General features: G+C 40.4%; 1 protein-coding gene and 1 long non-coding RNA gene across 3 annotated transcripts in view; both read right to left on the bottom strand.

Moving 5' to 3' along the window:
• LOC148661457 (uncharacterized) overlaps positions 1-23019 on the bottom strand; it is a 123586-nt gene that overhangs the window by 44763 nt on the left and 55804 nt on the right. The gene's annotated exons all lie outside the window — the stretch shown is intronic.
• On the bottom strand, positions 126-19787 carry psap (prosaposin). Of its 2 annotated transcripts, none has more exons than XM_088635232.1 (14): positions 19628-19787; positions 12222-12355; positions 11834-11908; positions 10670-10795; positions 9806-9991; positions 9082-9225; positions 8740-8796; positions 6037-6165; positions 5310-5402; positions 3279-3456; positions 2938-3101; positions 2485-2565; positions 1815-1922; positions 126-1415 (listed from the first exon to the last, which is right to left on the bottom strand). In XM_088635232.1, the coding sequence occupies exons 1-14, from the start codon at positions 19659-19661 to the stop codon at positions 1380-1382; spliced, it is 1545 nt and encodes a 514-aa protein (XP_088491358.1). In that variant the 5' UTR covers positions 19662-19787; the 3' UTR covers positions 126-1379. The 2 variants fall into 2 exon arrangements, with proteins under 2 accessions (XP_088491358.1, XP_088491359.1); XM_088635233.1 differs by having other exon boundaries at positions 5310-5399.

The raw sequence follows: 23019 nt of genomic DNA, 5'->3' as shown, positions 1-23019 counted from the left end.
CAGCCCTGTCCCATAAAATGTATTTCTCACATTGAAGCTCAACTCCATCCCTGTGATATTCATTCACAATCAAATCTGAAACCTTACTGTATGTACTTAAAGCACAGCAAAAGGAGCACAACAAGTGGATTTAGAATGTTTATTTAAACATTGTTAAAATCAATTCGATCCATTTGCAACATCCATATTTGCTCAATATTGAAGATGGATTGATTGTGCACAATGACAAGTTAACAAAATTTGCTAAATGCAAGTAGTCTCAGACTGCAGGAAAGAAAAGCAGACAGCATGACAGACAAGTCACGCTATTCCTTTCTCATGTCACAGGTGACATGGTCTCAGGCTCATTTACAACAAATCTAGCAGTTCTACAAAATACACCAAGCTCATGTTAGAAGCAATCTCTTTTCAAGTTTAAGTTTTTTTTAGAAGAAAAAACTTACTTCACTTAAACTGGCCAAAAACCTGTGGGCCCACCCATTGCCATGATGCAAGTCAGCAGGGCGTTTGGAAGTCCAGTAACAGTTGCCTAAATGCTGGGATCATCTATGAAAACCCAATTCAAGCCAGCCGATACAAAAGGAAGTGTGGTCCACCACACAAAGGTTATTGGTTCATCTCCCAGTGATGAGGAACCCTGGTCCTTGAATTTCAGTTTAACAGCTCAGCTTAATCAGCTGAACACACTGAGCAATTTTAGTTTCCAATTTTAAAAAGGCCAGGAAACATGCAGAACTATGGTGTTCCAGGACCAGGGTGACCCATCACAAACCTATACTCTCCTGCTAGTACAGACCAGATGGCTAAAGTTTATCCTCATTCCCCCCTCAAGGCACTGGATTCATAAAACCTCAAATCGCAAATTAAACTGAAGTGTCAGTGTCTTCAAACCGAGAATTTCTGTAAAAATTATTTACATCCCTGTATCCGAAGAGAAGGGGAAGCACTTATTAAGCATTACTTTAGAGCATTTATAGTTGAATATTCAATCTCCCTGGGGAAAAATGTAGGTTCTGCCACCAAGTGCCACCCCCCAGCACACACATCTGATTCAGCCCAGAAGACTCCCTTTGTCTCCAATATTCACTGCCACCAATACAGCGATTTGTGTACAAAAAAGCTCACTGACCTAGTCTTCCCCTGTTCATATTTAAAAAAAACTGCCTATGCACAGTACATGGCATCCTTACTCACAGGTTTTTATATAAAATAACCCCACACCACCCCAATACACAGGCTTATCAAAGGATAAGAAACATTTAATCCAATGCAGTTATTTTAAGTCTAAAAAAAATGACCGAATTTAAAGTTACAAAGCAGTTCTACATTATCTTTCATTTTTCCCAGGTAAGATTGTCGTCCTTGCTGCTCCTCTTCCTCTAGTTCCACACATGGCGTCTGCAGTGCTCAACAGCCTGAAGAGGAGAAAGCACACTTAATTCTTCCTCATGCAAAACCTTAAATACTAGCATCCAGGTTAATAAAGTTTGGTTGTCTTAACTCGAGTCAGCCAGGTGTTACAGGTCTCTTTAAATTGTAACATGGCTGGAAGAATGTGTTAATCTGACTGAGATGGGTAACAGTATAAAAACAGAGATCCCAAGGGAGATGAAGATCACTGGGTCTACAGGTTTACCAGGACTACAAAGCCAACTGACTTCTGCTTCAATAAATGGCTTAACTGGAACACTTATGTTTTACTAGGAGATAAGAGACTGCCAAAGTTACCCAGATTTTAAACTCCATGACAAAAGCAGACTCATTGGGCAGAGAATACAAGGAGACACAGAAATGGGAAAGATTATAATACTCACATCACAACGAGATGCAGTGTCCATGTTCTTGCACCAGTAGGATGGCCCCCAGCTGCACTCCTCTGTTCCTAGCAGTGACTTCAGAGCATCAGGACAGGCACCAACTTTCTGAAGGGTCAGGAAATACAGCAGACCTCTTATACTGGGCACAAGACTCAGACTGTACAGCTTATCCTACTTATGTTCTCTGCCAAGACTGTACACCACCGCTCAGCAGGTGCATGCATCGCTCCATGATGCTGTTCTTGTAATATACAAGTAGGGTAGCCAATTTACTAAGAAATGAAAATTGATACACATACAAAAAACAACATAGGGAACCTTGCAGAGCAGAGAACACTAACATTGTTGTCGACTGTTGAGGACATAGGGTATTTCCTGGGGTCTTAAAGCATGAAGATCTTCAGCCAGAACATTCTCAGATGTATATACATGTTATCTGCTCCCACAGATAACCAATGCATAGACAAAACTAAATAAATTTCACTGCTCCACAGGACACAGGTTTCATGAGTTGCTCAAAACAGGCCAGTTAATTTTACTGTATCCAACTAAAGTATGAAAATGGCTGAATGTTTAATGATGTAGAAGAGCACTACTTGAATACATGTGGAAATTGCAATCAGTCATACTGGTCTCTGGAGAGCAGGGCTAAAACAGGAAAACTCACCATGCACACAAAGTCTGGGTCCAGCATCTGCAGGAGCAACTGCACAAGGAGGGGCTCGTACTGCTGCACCAGCTGGTCACACTGCACAGAGAGGGAGGTGCACTCAGAGGGTACAGTTACAGAGCACAGAAGGTGAACAAGCCGATACGTGCAGGACTGTCTTACACACAACCTATGCAAGTCGACGAGCACAGTAATCAGTTACTTAAAAGATGCTTGGTGGCTTTTATGTAGGTCTATAAAGGTAACTGCAAAAACCAGATATTCTAATATACCACACAGGACAGTCAGTGTTATAAGGAGAAACCTCTCAAATTCCAGTTATAAACCAGCTGTCACTGCAGCTGACCACATTAAATAGTTTAGGGCAGACACCGTCACGGTTCTCTTTTGTCCCATTTTCTGTTCAGACCATCTTCTCTATACAGCTTCAGACTCTTTCCACACACTTACCTCGCCCCTCACTGTTTCAGGCAAGAAGTTACACACTTTCCTCACTGCTTCCTCAATCTGGGCCTCTGTGGCATTCTGCTCCAGAATACCATCAATATAGCGCACTGCCATCTTGCACACGTCACAGAACCCACCTAACTGGAAATGAGCCTTGTCCATCACTGCTGCTTGGTTAAAGAAAAACAAATTAGACAATAAGTCCACATTACAGGACATTAACAAGAAAAAAAAATGCAGTTTTTAAAAGCCTGAAAGAACATTCAGCTGCAATACTCTTGAATCATTCCCACAGCTCGGATACATCTGGAGCAGGATCCTACATCACATCCGACAAAACTCACGGATATAGGGACGGCCACTGCACAACCCCAGCAGGGTGCACACAGTCTTGGGGTCAGCCTCCTGCACCAGCAGCTCGATCACAGCCTTGCCATAGACCTCGATCAGGTCACGGCACTGAGCAGAAAGGGCACTCGGCAGCAGGGAGCACACCTTCTCCACTGCATGCACCACTGCCTCCTGGGGTGGGGAGGAGAGCGAGAAAGATGCTGTAGCAAAACTAAATGTTTGTGAAAGAATATACATGCCTACAACAAGATGTGTTGATTGTGAAAGGTAAAAGTGCTCAATAACTTGTCAAGTTGCAAGAAAGTTTGTGAACCCTTTGGTATTACCTGAATTTTTTCATTACTCATACAAATGTGGTCTGATCTTCAACTAAGTCACAATAATAGACCACCTACTTAAACCAATAACACAAACAACCTGTACTTCTTGTCTGTACTGAACATAATTTAAACATCCACAGTCTAGGTCGGAAAAACTATGTGAACCTCTAGGCTAATGACTTCTCCAAAAGCTAATTAGAGCTGGGTGATCCAATCAATGACATGAGATTGGAGGTGCCATGCCAAGGCACACAAGAGTTGGTTAGTGACAGACTGCTATTCTCAAGAAGAGTCGTTCATGTGAACCATGCCCCGATCAAAAGAAATATCGGAGGACTTAAGAATTATAGAGGTGCATAAAGCTGAAAAGGCATTTCTAAAAGCATGGGTGTTCATCAATCCACAGTAAGAGAAATTGCCTACAAATGGAGGAAACAGAGTACTGTTGCTCCTCTCCCTAGGAGTGGGCGTCCTGCAAAGATCACAGCAAGAGTGCAGAATGCAATGCTGAAGGAGGTGAAAAAGAACCCGAGGGTAACAGCGAAGCACCTGCAGATTCTCTTGAACTTGCCAAAGTCTCCATTCACGTGTGTACTATAAGAAAAACACTGAACAAGAATGGTGTTAATGGAAGGACACCACAGAGGAAACCACCGCTCTCCAAAAACAATGTTGCTGCACTTTTCAATTTTACAAAAGACCACCTGGATGTTCCACAACAATTGTTTCTGGGACAATGCTCTGTGGATGGATTGAAGTCAAGTCAAGTTGAACTCTTTGGCAGAAACGCGCACAATGTTTGAAAGAAAAAAAGCACTGCACACCAACATCAAAACCTCATCCCAACAATGAACCATCATGGCCTGGACAGCTTGCTATCAGAGGGAACAATGAATTCAAAATTGTATCAAGAAGTTTTACAGGAGAATGTCAGGATAGCGGTCCATCACCTGAAGCTTAATAGAAGTTGGGTGATGCAACAAGACAATGACCGAAACACAGGAGTAAATCAACAGAATGGCTTAAACAGAAGAAAATTCATGTTCAGGAATGGCCACGTCAGAGTCCAGACCTCAACCCAAATGAGATGTCATGGCATGATCTGAAGAGAGCTGTTCATGCAAGGAATCCCAGAAACACCAATGAACTGAAACAGTTTCATAAGGAGGAATGGCCTAAGATTCCTCCTAACCGTTGTGCAAGTCTCATCAGCAGCTACAGGAAACGTTTAGTGGAGGTTATTGTAGCTAAAGGATGTTCTACCAGTTAATAAAATACAAAAGGTTCACATATTTTCTACCAGCATGGACTGTGAACGTTTAAATGATGTTTTCAATAGTGACAAGAAGTACAATTGTTTGTGTTATTTGTTTTAACAGATTTTGTTTGTCTATTATTGTGACTTAGTTGAAGATCAGACCACATTTTTATGAGTAATTAATACAGAAAGCCAGGTAATTCCAAAGGGTTCACAAACTTTTTCTTGTACCTGTATATATCCGACTGTGAACAAATGCTATGTACTGTAGTGGTGTTCTGCAATAGTGCCAGGTGGCTATAGACCATGTTTGTACTCTTAACATTAAACAAGCCCCTGGAGTTTGAGCATCCAAGATAGATATGTACTGATACAATCACATTTTCAAAACTACATACAGATGATTCATCCTCCCTCACTACCAATGTACGGCGAGGACAGCATACCTCAGACGTCTTTCCTTCCAGGATACTCTCAATCTCCTTCAATACCAACTCGCACACTGTGCACTGTGGGGGTTCACCAACTTTCACCAGCTTCTGAAGAGAAAAGAATGACCAAAATCAGTCCCACACATTTCATGTTCTTATTCCTTATAAAAACTACAGACTAACAATTAAGATGAAAAGCAAAGTCCTTTTACAGAGTGGAAATGATCACTCTGGAAGAAATGTGGTCTTACTGTGCACTTCTTAAAGACTAGAAACAAGGTGTACAAATTCACAAACTTTCTAGGACTTGAAATTTTCCTCAGAAATAAGTGCATGTTGTTTCAGTTGCTAGGCAGATTACTTCCTAGTAAAAGGAAGGGGGATTAACTGGTCTCTTCTTGTTGGTTATATACCCAAGACAGCATTACAGATTTCTCCCATACATTCCGGACATTCAGAGACCCTCTTAATAGACCATGCATCAGTTATGCTAGTAAAGTTTTAATTTACAGTTTTTCAGAGTAAAATTTAAAGCAAGTTTCTTATATAAGGGTTTAAGCTGGCCACATAAAGCATTTACTGATTTTAAAGTATGGATGAAGAGACTTAGTTACTAGGTTATACTGCAAAGTCAAAATTCACTTAGCTGGCAGTCTTTGGCTGTCCAGCAATAGAATGGGGTACAACTGTTTTTACTCATGTTCTCCCTATGGGATAATGCAAGCGCATATGTTGCCATTACCTTGGCAGGCTTGAGCTCAGCAGGCTTCACTACCTTGGCTGGGAAGAGCTTAGCTGCTACCAAGGTCTCCATGGGAACAGAGTGATGAACAGGGCAGAACCCAGCCCGGCTGCAGATGTCTTCTGGAGCCTACAAAAAAGCATGACAGCAATGTAAGAGTCAGGTTATGTTGGTGAAATGCAAGACAAGCCTGGGTACAGCAAACAAGTTTACTAAAGAGCACTAAACATGAGTCTAGATTTAAGACTAGGCAGAAAACATTTTGGACTAGTCTGCCTTCTCAATTTGTCCAATATTTCCAGGTTTACTGCACAAATATCCAACTGTTGCTGTGATTTGGTCAGGTAAAAGTAATAAGAATTACTTTTAAATACTTCTACTACTTTTGAAATAAAATACTTCAACCAAAACACAAACATGTATATCTCTTGCTTAAAGAGTACTACAATACACATTTTTCCCCCTCCATCATTCATAACAGAGGACCTCAAACAAAAAAAACAGTGGCTGTCTGGCTCTTAATATAAACCACTGCCACCGGTATGCCGTGTGGTCAGAGTGGGAGGGCAGAAAAACGCCAGACATGCAAGGGATAAGCAGTCACCATCTTTGCTATCCCAGATGCAATACCTGGCCCCATTTCATCCATGCATCAGCTGACAGTTATAGTATCTAGAACATCTTGTTATACTTTTAAAACCAGGGGCCAGTACCAGACAAGACTATGGGGGGGTGAAGTCCAGCATCTACAGAAAATGTATTTTCTTTATAACCCTCAATCTGCACTCCTTGAAATTCCTGCTCCCAGTTTGAAAGATACAAGCAGTTCAAGTCATTTTTAGAAGATTCCTGTATGATTAATGCATGGACATGCATGCATTAATATGAACTACAAGCAAAGGAATTAATGGAAAGCTAGGGTTTAATCAAAAGACCATTTGCCAGGAGGAACAGGATAGAGGGTTAGAAATATTTGTTCTGCTTTAAAAACAAAATCCTGGGCTTTGGAAAATTCATTATGGCAAAACAGTTATTAGCACATTTATCTAGAAACTGCAGTGTACTGAATTAGAGTGCCGAGACTACGAGAGGTCTGGTAACATCATCCATTCCATGTATTTGCTCCAAATAACCAGTAACATATTGAGGTGAACTCCAAGAGATCTTTGAAATTGTTAAACCATCCTCATGCAAAGCTGTAAATGCAGTACATTGCAAACTTGCTATACCCATGCAATCAACCAGGAATGCAGTCCACTACAGTGAACCTTATACAACCACCCCTCTCTCCCACATAGTCCAGAGTGTCTAACTTGGGCACCAGGTGAGGGGGGGGGGTGAGTGGCTACAGAGGTGAGCAGAACTACCACACTACATCACAGCAAGTCAACCAGTAACTAGAGGGAAAGCTACAGAGACAGAACACCTACCTGTTCCTGCAGATCGGAGAGGAACAGAGTAGAAAAAGAAATAATCATAAAGGAAAAAATAAAGAACAGGTGATTAAAGAACCAGAAAGTCACAAGACTGCATTAAGATCCACAGCACATAGAAATGTTTTGTTCCAATTCCTTTTTAGTTTTAATGCTAGCCTCCCTTTTCCCCATTTTCAAAAATGGGGTCAGCAATTTTGTATAATTGGCAACAAACTCATCTTGCTCAGGCCTAGGTTTACTTAGAATTGAAAAAAATATCAAAATGAGCTTGCACAGCTAGAGGGAATGTTAAGACCCAAACAGTATTTCATGCTACCTAGATCTGATTTTTTTGCTGCGAAAGAAAAGACGAAGGCCTCAATAAGAGTTTTCTTTAAATTACTTTGTGTAGAAACCCACTCTCAGAAGAATTATTGAGTTTTATCTTGCATTGAAATCAATAGTTAGACAGGTTTAAGTTCAGAGTCACAGAACGGTAACAAAACCAGAGTTCTGGCACTGACAATTTAACAGGCACAAACCAAGCATGCAAGACTGAGGGATGAGACACCTAGTACTGTGCAGCATTACTCTAAGTACTCTAAGTAGTACAATATTGGGAGTTTTACCAATATAGATGAATATGTAAAAAAACAGACCTGTCTGCTGCAGAAAATGCAGTTATACAGAAGTACAGAGCAACCAATAATGAGATTCGGCAAAAGAATCCAAGGTCCCTTTTCAACCCAAAAAGCTTCTGTTTTTTTCCCCATAACTCTGCCAATTTGGATTCACCCTGGCACTTCATTACAAAAATAATTTGTCCAAGTTTGTCACTTCAGACCATGCATGCATTCCTTCCGAATCTGCATTTTTCAGTGTGTGAGCCCTACAGTGTCTATAGGAGATAATTAGAAGAATGATGCAGCTCTCAAAAGATCCCTGGTAGATTAAAGCCCACCCAAACCCAGCTGCACTCATTCAACTGCAGACTGGTGTTTGGCTCATCTTGGTCACAATAATGCAGCAATGACCAGTACTGCCTCCTACATGAGCAGGAATCCACCTGCATACCAAACACGCTAAAGTAGTGGTTGAGCCACCCAGGTGCCCACCTTGTACACAGCTGTAAAAGTGTCATTTTGCAAAGAAAACCTCTTCCTCCACTTTCTATGAGCTTTAGATCTCAGGTTGTCAAGAATACATGGGCACTGCAACATTGAGCTATACTGTAATGTATATCGTACTGTAACACACTCCAAGTTCCCACCCAGCCCAGCTGACTTACCATGGACATAAGCTGCTGGATGACGAGAGGACCATACTGTCCAACGTACTGCTTACACTGAAACAGATATACACAAGCTTATCAAACATGGTGAAAACCCACAACGGCAACAGCTGCTTAGCGGGATAATAGACTGAAATACAATTAAACTATCAAGATCATTTAAAATGAAAAAAAAACAGGCAGAAGAGGTCATTGCCAAATTGCATACATTGTTAGTGCTAAAATGAGAAACTCCCACCTTCCACTAAACACTTAACACTGCAGTGAGGGATGACGACTACATCACCAGTCATCCCCATGACACCTCCATCCCTCTCTCTACTCATTTCATCCTCTCACCATGTCAGAAATGCCCGGCCCCAGGAGGTCACACTGAGTCTCGATCTGGCTGATGAGGGCACTGACAAAAGAGGTGTTGGACTTGGCTTGGTCCTGGGCATCCTTTATGAATGTCACACAGTCCTTGCAAACATCACCATTTTCCTGAAGGGGGGGAATAAAGGCAAGAACATCTCAAACTAAAATAAAACTACAATCGTGCCCTCCTTGCACTCACATGGAATTCTAAAGTCATTTTCTCTGTGTTCTGCAGCTTTGGATTAACTATCAGAATCAACTACTACTTATTTACACTGCAAGCTCCACAACAGATGGAGCATCAACCAGAGGAAGGAAGTAGCTCTGGCAGCAATGGGTCCTCAAAGGTGCCAAGCAAGTCATAGGGCCGATATTCCACATGAACACTGTGGACCACATTTGAAAACTGTGATCTTTGGGGGAACAATAATTACCAGCATTTATCAACACAGAAAACATTCAACCAAATTTGCCATTCTCCCTCTAAGTATTTTGGAGGGTAAGAAGAAGGTTAGATTGTAACAATCCCTGTCTACACAAGATGTTTGCCAAGAAGTAAGAAAACCTTAGGTCTCTTAAACCCGTTACAAACCTGTTCAACTATCAACTAAGTTAACAGCAGGATTAAGACACGCAATAGAACAGAATAGAAGCATCTAGGATTCCTTCTCCGATTATGCCAACCTATTCTCCCAGCAGACCTTACCGGCTTGGGAGTCTCCTTGGGGGTCGACTGAGGGTACAGCAGCTGGGGCACATTAGCGATGAATGGGGACAATCGCTGAGCAAGGTCAACTTGAGGGATCTCATTGGAAAGGATCTGAGCCTCAGCCATCTCCTTCTGCAGTGACCTGCACAGCCCCATGGCACAGCACACCGCGTTGGGGTCCTCCTGTAATGAATGTAAGACACCTACCCATTACATCGGTTAACTCTGTCATGTCAGACAATGCTCGTTTAATTATATTAAAAATAGTAAATATTTGTCTATCTATAAGAAGTTAAGCAAATCTAAGCACCTAAACTTCTGTCACTTTTTAAAACAAAAATATGGTAATCCCAATTCAGAAATGTGTCCAACTCACAATTCATATTGTTCTGGTTTTACAATATCCACTCATCCATCCTATTTATCACTATGTACAAGTGTGCACACTGCTGTAATATTCCTTTCAGGAAGCATAGTATACAAATACTAACTAGTATTGTGAAGAAAAGCATGCATCTTATTTTAAAATTTTGCGACCTCAATTCATTTTTGCAATATCTCAGGGTAAAACAATCCCAGAGAGATCTTACAGGAAAATAACATCTTGCACAAATTCTTTCAAACCTAGAACAATTGTGGCAGTGTGTTACTCTCCCACAGTTCTTCAAACATGCAAAAATGGTGGAGAATTCAGGATTTAAGTACGTTTGTTTACTCGTATAAAGTTTCACATCTTACTCTGAGCATGCCTTTAGGAATTAGCCCCAGGTCTCTTAAACGGAATGGGGATTGCGAGTTGGTCACCAGCTTATCTGAACCCAAAGCCCACCCTAGAGCACGGTGTCCCGCACCCAACCTCACCAGCTCGCCCGTGAGGATGCCCATCAGGACGGGGTAATAGTTGTCCACCATCTCCTTGCACTCCGAGGACAAGCCAGCATCTGGGATCAGCTGGCATGCCTTCTCCAGATAACCCAGGATTTCAGCCTGGGAAGACACAGACTTCAAATGAACGAGGACTTGGGGTTGCAATTTTAAGATTTGCCAGAGGTTGCAAAAACAAAACGGATTCCATGAAGTAAGGGATTTAACAAATTTCAGAACTTTCTGATTTTCGTTTAAGTACAGATTAAATCCATGACAAGAGTTGAAAAACAATAAAGGGCTATATGAAGATCTTGCTAACACTGCAATCTGGGGCGAAGATAACGTTCTTCTGTAACGTTTTGAGCATGTTACATGAGATTTTAAGATAATTACCATTTCTAGAATTTCCACAAATCACTGGATCTCATACGCTACCACTTTCATTTCCCCTAGGAGTACAGGTATCCGAACTAGTTTGTACCCACACAAAAGCACAGAATAAGATTTGATTGTTTTATTTGTTAAAGCAAACTTTTACACATTCCTCTTGATAAACATCAGTTCGGTGACAACCTTAACGTGATTTAAGGGTTTAAAAGGTTTTCTGTACACAGGGAAAATGTTTTGCACCATCCTGCATTACCATCTTTCCTTGTTTCACTCATTGTTGCGATCTTTACTTTCAGTATACAAGATTACCACTTTACCAGTTTTATTCACATACTGAAACAGTAAAGACGCATTCGCCATTTTTCTCCAATTTATTGCAGTTCTTATCACTTCCATATTATTTAAAATGTAGTTAGGTTTGATTAATGTGCCTCTAATTAATCTGGGTGAAAACAGCTTTTTATGATACTGCCAATAACTGCAAAACTCTGCAGAGAGCTTAAGCCTTCCACCTTCATATCACAGGGATTATATTTTCAGATTTTCTGCCGGACACTTGTATCGGTTAGCACTGCCACGTGCCGTTATCCGATGCATATTTTATTGATTTTTCTTTTTGCAGAATAAATAACCACACAGGCTAAATCATTAAAAATTAAGATTTGTCATCAACTGACAAATTGAACAACACCAAGTTAAGTGTGGACTTGAATGTACGAGTTACAATGCCAGTAAAACAATACAGGCATTGTCCTCTGTGAACGCTACCTCAGTGGCGTTGTCCTTCAACAGGCTGCCCACCACCGTGAGGACTTCCTTGCACAAGTCGCATGGCACAGTTTTCTGAACAAAAGAAAAAAAAAACACCAGGTTTAAATTGTCTTGGAGGGACTGAAAGAACTTTGGCAATATTCATAAGGCTTATACTTCAGCTACAATCACTTAAAAACATTTATAGCATTTCAATAAGTGCTACAAGGGTAGTGCACTCTGAAAATGTGAATCATTCTCAAAACATGTATTAGGCTAGAGCAGTGGTTATCAACCTTCACATCACACAATATGAGCCAAATCAATCCTTAATTGCTTAATTAACTTAAGGAGTTTGCAGGAGCCATGCTTGACTACCCTGGGCTAGAGTGCACTGTAAACTCACAGCAGTGGGTTTGTTCCAGACATTCTGCTGGCAGTGGGTCACAGCGCCACAGGTAGAGGCCGTCTTGACATTTTGGCACCAGTAGGGGGGGCCCTTGGCACACTGCTCCTTCCCCAACAGAGGGGAAGCTGCAGCTAGAGGAGCAAAAATGCACATGTTAAAAATAAAATGCAGAAAAGGGTTAAACAGGTCAACTAGACCTTTCCCGTGTAAAGATAATAGGTGGACTTATGCTGATTAAAGGAAAAGATTCATTGTTCACTTCCTGGAGGTTACACAAGAAGCAGGAACCAAAAGCAAGCCACTGAAACCTGCAACAAACAAGTCCTGATCTCAAAATTGCCTTAGGGTCAATCACATGACTCTCCAGTCACCCCAGACCAAAAAACCCCCAAGGATTACAAAACTGCAAACAGCATTCTAGAACCTGCAATTATTAGGCAAAAACAACAAGGTCAAGATTTCATAAGTCACTGCTTAACAATGAGGAAATAATGGCTTGAAGAACCTTCACCCGGATCACCTCCCCTCAACTAAAGAATCTCATTTTGCCCTCTTCAAATCACAGCAATACCTTTTCACTTACAGCAACAATGAAAACAACCAGATTTCCTCCAATTCAATTTCAGATTTTTAATACTCAAAGGCTGGACACGCCTTACAAACAGCTATTAATAAAGTCACCAGTTGAACACAACTTATTTACCATTAATCAGGATTTCAGGAATAATTGTGCCTTTCATACCCAGCTGTTCTCTTGTGGTAATTAGTTGATTCATAGCTGGTGTGCTATTGGGAAACCCATGGACTCATAATTTAAGCCCATTGTGCATTCATTTGTCACGGGAACATGTGATGAGCATAAGAAAAGGTGTCAAAATCAAAAGCTCTTCCCAGATTATCGACTCAATTAAAAAGTAACATTTGGAAATATTTTACACGTAATAATTCTAAACCTAAATCCAATTCAAAGCTATAAAATTTAATATGAACATTTCAAAGATCTGGAAAATTTCATTAACTTCAGAAAATGAAAGCTTAATAACCGTGGAAAAGAAAATACAAAATTTAGCTACCAGGACCTCTGTGCTAGATGGCTCAAGCATTACACTGCCCTTGACCTCTGCCACCCCTAGTCTTAAAAAGCAGTGAGGGAGCAGGAAGAGAAGATCAGCAGACCCTGTGCTCTGACGCAGGGAAATTCTCAGCTCAACTATCCCCTGTTAAGGTGGAGAAGTCAGGACTGGCCAAGTGTGTAAAGTAGTAAAGGAAGACAGGAAGCCTTCACTGGTTTCAATATACTTTGTAACAAATAGTAAAAAGATGACTTAAGTTATTTATTTTTTTATACACGACGGCAAATAAATTCCCATTTTTCCCCCACTTTACTAAGTCACCTTAAGCACATTTATTCACACTGTGCATCATGAGACTTGACCAGGAAACAAAAGGCTGATGATGTCATCTTAAATCACGAGGGCCCAGTCTTTCACAGACTTCCAGTGATTCATGCACAACACACTTGAGTCCTCAGGAACAGTGAGCCAGTAGTCTCGCAGCACACAGACGCTGTTCTCTTGAGCAGGGCAGGGTCAGGAACCGAGTGGCTCAACCCTGGAGCATGCATGTTGTCCATGTTTGATTTGTTTCTCCCATTGCCTCCCACCCTCAGACATTCAAATTAGGTTTAAATGGTAGCTCAAATATGTTAAAATCAGGGAAAGGGTGAACAAATGAATTCAATAGGCCTCCTCTTAAGTGGCCTTCATGATTAACCTTTTTTACATACTGAACCAACCCAAACGTAAATGCCCAACAGACATACTGGAATATGGTAACAAAGTGAACGGCCAAAAACAGACATCTTCTGAAGAATGAGGAAGTGTTTTGAGGAACAGATACTTTCTGAAACAAGGTATTCTGGCATTTCTAGTATTTTACGTCATCTTTCAGTACAAAGAATATGAAGGTCTTTCTATGTAAAAAAGTCAGACCATAAAGGAGGAAACGAGCTGTATTACAAGGTAAAGGTCTGATCCACTGCTAGAGGTCTGTTTTAAATGGGAAATCTCACCAGCTCTGTGAAGAGTTACTGCCAAGACACAAGATGAAAAAAAATGAACACCAAGACAGAGTGATGACTCAAGTTAAGATAAATTATCAAACCAATTAACCCCTTTTCCTCATGAAAAAGAATGAGGCTTTCAAGCACAGCCAAACTATCCATACATGCAGAGAAACCCACTCTAGGGAAGCAGCAGTTTGCAAAAGCTCTCTGAAGGCAATCAAGGTGCAGAGCAGAGAACACATTACACACTGATGGAGGCATAAACATGTCTCTAAGATTTAATAGGATTTTATTAATTACCTGTTAGCAACTAGTTTCATTGTTTAGTCTTATACCATGCAGGCACTACAGGCTTGAACACAGCAGCTCCAAGTTCATATTAGAAGCCCCTTCCAAGCCAACTTATCCCAGCATCAAGGAGAAAAAAAGCATCAGATATGCCACTGTAGACAGAACATTTCATCTCTAAATGGTATCTTTCTTCAGAAAGGGTTAAAAAACATTAAGGGTGGTGCACTGTCTTGCGTTGAGCTGAATATAAGGAACAGGTATGCACAGAGAAAAGAAGTGAAAGAACACAAGATTAAAAGTGTATCACTGAGTATACTACTGAAATTCAGAATATAAATGTACAAGCAGGAGAGGCAGCATCGGCATGTTTCTCCATAATCCACCCAAAATACCCGGGCACAGTTCCACTCAGCTCCTCTCTGCAGTATTAAAGCCAATGTCACTCAGTACCTTCTGTAGTACATAAGGTACCAATGTATAGATTAAAAAACACTAGCATTGCATTAGGCTAAAATATTCAGAGTACCACTATTCATGCCTGGCACTTTGAGGAGCATGTTAGGTCTCATGCTATATACTAGGCCATATAAAGAACTAGCCACTCTAGCACCCATCTGGGTTGAAAAAAGACCATCCACATCAGAGTGGAGTTTGTGATGCAGCACACAGAAGGTGTGAAAACAAGGGTGAGAGATGCTGGATATAAAAAAAAAAAACTTCCACATTAATGAAACTGTTGCAGCACATCAGCTTCCTCAAAGATCACTCGGTGAGGAAATGAAAGCTACAGCAAGAATATGCCCCTATAATATATCACACATACCATTTTCAAATAGCACCTCTGAGGGCTGTAGTCACACTTCTGTTTTAGGCTCCTCTCAGGGCATGCTAGGTTGCACAGGAAAACATGCAAGAGTACAAGTGACAAAATAAAAATAAGTTGAAATCTGAATTTAACCTGAAAGAACCCATCAACTAAAAATACTGTTAAAGTTTCACATTATGTGCTCTCACCCACTTCAAGCTATTATTACTGACTATGTAGAAATCAAACCGTTTGGAGAAAGGGCTTGGCTAACAAGATCAGATATGAAGCTGCTGTGAAAAGTGGAAAAAGAGCAAAAGAAGTGTTTGCGTTATAAACCAAAAAAAGCAGTAAGGCAGCAGGAGAGGCTGATTATACATCATAAGGAATATCACACTCCCAAGTCAGCATCTAATTCTGCAGAACACAGATACACAAAGTTCAGGGTCCACTGTATAAAGAATGTTTTTGATTTCTGATAACATTTTTGCTAGCAAGCAGAAATGTCAGATACAACTCTGTCTTTTGGTGCATATGCCCACCACCAAACACAAAAATAGGTGTTTGTCTCAATGCAACATCAGCACTTACTGTGCACATTTTAAACTGCTTTAAGAAGTAAATTTAAAAAAAGAAGATTCATATTTGTGGGTTTAGCAAAAAATTAGGATACCAGTATGTGATTTGTCAGGCTCTGGTAATTCCCATCTTCACAGAAATAACCAAACAAGCCATGTCCAGGATCAACAACTTTAAAAAGCACATATTGGTACAGTTTTCTCCATGACAAACAGGAATGTGCTCAACACCCCAGATGATCACTTTTATTGGCCATATACAATTTCTATTATAGTATTAGGAATGTCTTTTTTGCATACCCCCACGATACTATATATCGGCAATACTTGATATTCGGGAAGCCAATAAAGTATTTCTGCCTTAAAACAAGATCATTTTATTAGCCCTAATCTATTTCTTGCATTAGGAATTTCTTTTCACATACCCCAGCTTGCTCTCCATGAGACACACAGACAGGGAGAGAAACTTAGGGTCAGCCATTTATACGGCACCCCTGGAGCAGTTGGGGTTAAGGGCCTTGCTCAGGGGCCCAACAGAGTAGGATTCCTCTGCCAGCCGGGGGACCAGGAAACCTTCCAGCCACTGGTGCAGATCCTTAGCCACAGAGCCACTGCACCGGTGTGCATGTAAAATTAGTGCAGTTATGAATTTGTACACATTAGAAGAATGTAGGGGGTGCATTTGTTACAATTGCTACTCCTTTTAAGCCACCTGGGGCGGAGCAGTGGCTCTGTGGCTAAGGATCTGCGCCTGTGGCTGAAAGGTTGCCGGTTCAAATCCCGCAGCTGGCAGAGGAATCTTACTCCGTTGGGCTCCTGAGCAAGGCCCTTAACCCCAACTGCTCCAGTGGTGCCATATTATTGGCTGACCCTGCGCTCTGACCCCAAGTTTCTCTCCATCCGTCTGTGTGTCTCATGGGGAGCAAGCTGGGGTATGTGAAAAGAAATCCCTAATGCAAGAAATTGTATAGGGCTAATAAAGTGATCTTGTCTTAAGGCAGAAATACTGTGTTGCTGGCTTCCAGAATATCAAGTATACCCGATACACAGTATGTCCCCCCCTCTCATACCTGGATCAGATACAGCATTGCAGATACTTTTCCCCTACTCCAGATTTCCTCAACATTGCCCCAGTATTGGACCAGCTGCAGCTGACCGCCATCTATAGTTCCTATTAAAATAACAGCAGCAGCAGAGGGATACAGTGAACTGGAGCTTCACACTGATTGTGGTCCAAGCCAGACTGCTAACAATGCCAGAGTGTTAAACACGAAGGGAAAGTGGGGGGTGTCAATTAACCTGTCATGGCAGTGGGCAATCTGCAAGGCTCTTCCCATGACACCAGCTTAAAGAGTACACAAAGAGGTGGGATAACAAAAAAAAGCACCTTGAACTGAAATTAACAATACAACAGTGGTTAACGGGAGAGGGATGAAACAGTTTCCACTTCTGCCATTTTTTCAGGAACTTCTGACCAAGTTCCAAGTTCTAAAAGGACAATGAAACACCCAGATCAACAGGAAAGGTCACCACCATTTGAGGAAGGCTTGGTTCCTCTTCACAGTTCCGGTCACAGCAGCCCTCAGTTTTAGATTTAGCCGAGATTAACAAAAATATTATCAAAGATTCAGAACATAAAGGAATCACAGATTACTGCCAAGAATTACATTTTTTAAATCTTAAACCTATATCTGTTCAAATTATAATTAAGAATCTTCTCCTTTGGTTTAGAGTAACCAATTCTACTGCACACAAATGAATGTTGCCTTGCCCCAAGTTTTATTTTTCTTACTACATAACCAGCTACATCTCCATCTCCTGCTACCTGTCAGGCCCAGCGTGTTGAATTCTCAACATTCCGCCTTTGCATAACCTAATTTTTCCGACTGCAGATCGCCTTGCATAAAGGCAACGGCTAAATACATCATGCAGCCGAAGCATAAAGCAGAAACGTGTCCTTCCCGTCAGAGACCCATGGCAATTGTTTCAATCAAGCGTTTATCACACTTGGCAGGTATACAGAAGGACTGCTTTTCACTGTCGAATACACTGAGGAGATGCTATTATTTTGATGCATTTTTTTTAAAGCGAAATCTCAGTTTCTTCACATAGAACTCACTTCTTACCATGAAGCAGTCAAAAGTATAGACACTGGGAGAAAACACCAGATTCAGACCCGTCCTCGTCTCATAAGGAAACACTAGACAATGTTCTGAAACATACTAGCGGCTTCGCAAGCCCCCGGGTCAGCGACCATGTCCAGCTGCAACATTAGATAACGCAACTAACCGGCTAGGTCGAGCATATCTGTCTCCCCTAATCTCATTTCAGGTAAATGAGGCCATGAAATCATACTCCACAGGAGATAAATTCTATCGCATCGAGGATTACTGTTACAAAACATGTTAGCACAGAAGACGCAATAACTGACAGCTCAAACACAAAAGCGCATATACTTTGTTTTTTTACAAAATGCGCAGCAGAGACTTTCGGTTCAGCAGATCCTTACTATGTCGCAACGCAAAGGGGTCATCGTCTAGTTTTGGAAAAGTAGTCATTGTAAAAGCTGAGCAGTGGATTATTTAGAGCTAGTCGGTCAACAGCGTTATCCAATAGTAATGGGTATTTTGCCAATATAACAATTGGCAATACTGCAGTCGAACTAAGAGGTGAACTCACTGAAGGTCGTGATGCTTTTCCAATCCTAAAATTCACCAACAGCAGTGTGGTCTGCTGATAGCGAATAAAGTCCTTGTTTGTGAAATGCACGCTTCGTACACTTAGTCACGTTACACTCACGCGTAAAAGAAATGAGTATAACTGGGTGTGGCGTCACTTCGGTCAGTTTGAATTCGTTTCAAACACGCATGGATGAATCACATACAGTACATATACTGTATAAATGTATATGCCGGTTAACTGCGCTGTATTGAAAAGAGGAAAGTCTTCAAAACCCAAACCGCCTGATTTGACTAAAACAGAAAATAGCAATGGGGGATTTCAACTATCACGACTGAAATCGGAAAATCCCCCATATGCATTCGAGTTTCTTTTACTTTCTAACAATGTTTAGTTGAACTTTAACGAGAAACAAAGCAATTCAATACCACAAACACTGGTCCAAATAGCTATGCCTTAGTCGTAGAACTCTGCTAAAAATGAATGTGTTAGACGTACAGCCCATTGAGACACAATATAACACATTTAAATTGTTATTCTTAACCACAATTCTGAAAAATACTAGATTTAACCGAAAGCAGATTACCGCTTATTAGCAGTGACGGAAAGTATTGCTACTAAATACTATAATACAGTACAATGTTTTTCTGGGAATTATTGCGTCGGATTAAACGATTAGGTGCTTAAACGGTGACGTATCGAATATGTTACACAGGCTTACAAAAAATGTATCCAACCCAAAGCAGAGACACACAGAATAACAATAATATAAAATAAACACCTTTCCAAGATAAATGACACTGCAGTATTCGGCACCACTAACGTAAAAACAATGGCTATTTACCGATAAAGCCTTCCGCCTAGCGATGTAAACAGCGGTATCGTCTCAATACGAAGCAAAACAAGTATCATGCAACTCCAAAACAAAACCATAAAATTCAGAAACATATATTATAGTAAAGGGGTTACATAATCAAAATATTACCTGTGGAAATTAAAAGAAACGTCAAAACAATCATGTCCTCTCCGTTACGTGACCGGCTACTCTCTTTCACAACAACTTCGACTACTGCAATGCGCAGTCCCGACGCCAGAACTGTTTTTAAAGGAGGCACGTGACTCGGAAGTGACGTTTGCAGGCTCAGACAATCGATAGACTTCTAGAAATGGCAAAAAAAAATCTCAACAATGGTGAAAATCTTACAAAACCAAGCTCTTTTTACCTACATCGCCCCCTTCTGTAAGGGAAGATCACTAGATTTTTAATAGCCAAAAAGTCTACGTCTAACGTACTGGAGTTTTTTTTTAAGAGCGCATTTGTAGAGATGGTTACTATTTGTTGATTGAAGATAGTTGTAATTAGTACAAACATTACTATTGTCGTTATCGTCATAATCACTTTTATTATAAGATGCATTAATATTTCAATTATATTTTTATTATTAGTAAAAGTAACAATTAAAAGTAAAAACTGTCCTTTATATTTGGGTAGAAAGTTGAAGGTTTTCGCCACCATTGGGTTAATGTTGCACAAAAAAAACAATTCCATCACCTGAAAAACAGACAGGTGAACTTCACTGCCAGTGAAACCAAGCAAAGTACAGTAGTTAAATGAAGCCAGTCTTTGTTTTACAATATAGAATATTTACAGCCTTCTCTGACTGCTTGATTGAATTTCTGCTTGCCCTTTTCTAAATCTCTGGTACTGTTCCCATTCATCTCACCAACACTACTTGGCTAGAGCCACAAATTCAGAGAATTGTCCCACTATAGAAGACAACTCACAGATCCATGGGGAAATCAATAATTGTTTTGCTTTATATAATGGTCAATACAGAAGAGAAAAGGGAAGCCAAGGCACTAGTAAGAAACTAAAAGAGACAGGACTTCCCATTACAATGCATTTCTTTGCAAATAGCTATACTGTATGTATAACCAATAATAAGGGCATTTTGAACATCGTTCTTCACACAGTAACCTCTTTAGGCGTGTTTCACCATGACAGCAACACATTGCCTAGCAGAAATCTGCATCAAGACTTAACTTTTTCTTTTGTCCCCAAGTTTAGTTCCGGAGACACATCTCTTCCTGTCTGCCCATTATTCTAAATCCAACCACAAACTTCCTAAACTTAGTGCATCTCCAGGATGGAGACATATCAAGCTGGCTGGTCTGACTACAGCTAAAAAGTTGTTCTACATTCCCTCTCTTGGCATCACTTGATCTTGTCTTTGATTTTGTTCTGATGGAGAGCTGGACCAACATGTGGGCTGCTAAGAACAAGTAGAGGTCAATTCCACGCTGAAAAGTAGAAAGAAAAAAATTTCAATTCGCAGTGTCTATTTCAATTTTCAGTGTTTTCTTGGTTGTTTTTTTTATTTTGGTATTAAGATGACAGCTGAAGATGGCTTAACAGCCATAATGTCATGTTCCTTCAACACTCCAGCATGGAATTACCCTTGGCATTATTTGTATGGACATTGTATATTATTTATATGGCATTATTCCAAGGGACAGAGAACTGCTGCTGATGCAGTCAAACCTCTGTTACATCAGCAGCAGTTCTCCAAGCTTTCACTGTCCCTTGCCGCTCTGTCCCTAGTAGCTGCTTGATTCTATTACAGGGGTCCTTAGGTAGAAATATAGAGGGGGAGCAGCACTGAGCAGGAGGGGATGGGTGGAGAAACTGTTGTGGGTTTCTTGTTGCATCTTGTTTGAAAAATCAATTAACTAATCACAAAGACCTTCATTTTGATACTTTCCCCTGCTAAAAGGGAAATTTTAAAAAACTGCAAGGTCTAATACTGTCCTCCAAGACACAGACCCTTCTTGCAATCCAACAGAAAGTAAACTTAAGTAACTGAGGCAAAAAGAAGGAACAAAGTAACACTCAAGGAGAAGTAGAAGAAGAAGAAGATGATGTTATTTAATATTGCAATTTTTAAAATGATTTTCTCAAAATGCTTTACAGGAAAATAAAAAAGTTAAAAGAAAACAGTAACAAAGATAGGAGATATGTCACCATGTCACCTATAGTATTACAGTAGATACGTTTTGAGGACAAACAGGAGGTATTGAAGTGCCAAGTTATTAAGAGCCTTACAGGTGAGCATGACAATTTTGAAGCCAACACAAAACCTGAAAGGAAGCCAGTGCAAGGATTCCAGGACAGGAGTAATGTAATCACTTGAATGCAACATGGTCAGGATTCTGGTTACCCAGTTTTGGAAACATTGAAGTTTGTTCAGTGCGTAGGGGATTGAGTAAGGGACTGTAGTAATCAATTCTAGAAAAGGGAAACACGTTGACCAGCTTTTCTGCTACAGAGACAACATAGGACAATTGTCTGGCAATATTTCTGAGATGAAGAATGATGTTTTTACAATATTTTGCACATGTGGGTCAGACATCAAGCCTGGATCACATATCACCTCCAAGGTCTTCAATTTAGATTGAAATTCAAGCACAGTGCCATCCACAGATAGGGTTACTGCATTGGCTTAAGGCAGTTGATGGTAGATGCCTAAAGTATGACTTCCGTCTTGTAGCAGTTTAAATGAAGGAAATTTAGAGTCATCCAGGATTTTATGTCAGAACTACAATTAGAAAGTGCAGAAAAAGCCAGTGTTTTACTGTCATGTTTGGTACAGATGTAGATTTGAGTACCATAGGCATGATAATTCAGACCATGTGATTTTAATGACTGGCCACATAGGAACATGTAAATACGGAATAGTAGGGGGACCAGTATCAAGTCCTGAGGAACATTAGCCCAACATCAGAACTGAAACCCCTAAGAGAGACGAAATGTCAGCAATTATTTAGAGTTGAACCATTTAAGAACAATGTCAGAAAATCCAAACAGTGTCAAAACCGGAAAGTAAGATGTTATGATTAAAAAAGGCAGAACTAAAACCTAGGAGAATAAGCACAGCAAAACCAGAATCGGTAAGAAACAGGTGCACACAAAGACCAACACACATGACACACCACACACAGCCATAAGATCGCTAATAATGTGCTGTGTGACTGTCTGAAACAAGATTTCAAAGAGGTTGTTTGAAATTAAATGGTTGTTTAATTAAATTTCAAAAGCAAATCCTAATTTTTTTACAAGGTAGGTTGGAAACAGGGCAAAAAGTCTTTAGACAGTCCAGGGCCTTATTTATTTTCTGCACAGGGATAACTGCAGCTATTTTAAAGGCCTTTGGTACCACTCCAGCGCTTATGGACTCATTTATGTTGAACGCAACAGGATTGAAATAAAAGAAAGTATGAATGGAAGCTCATAAAGAGGTGATGGATTTCATACAAACTGTAGGGTTCATGTAAGGCATTTACATAATCCTGAATAACAATCTACCTATTATTCAATGT

Source organism: Lepisosteus platostomus, chromosome 6 (assembly GCF_059453375.1).
Source record: "Lepisosteus platostomus isolate fLepPlt1 chromosome 6, fLepPlt1.hap1, whole genome shotgun sequence".
Classification (NCBI taxonomy): Eukaryota; Metazoa; Chordata; class Actinopteri; order Semionotiformes; family Lepisosteidae; genus Lepisosteus; species Lepisosteus platostomus.
This window is presented reverse-complemented; position numbering and strand designations above follow the sequence as displayed.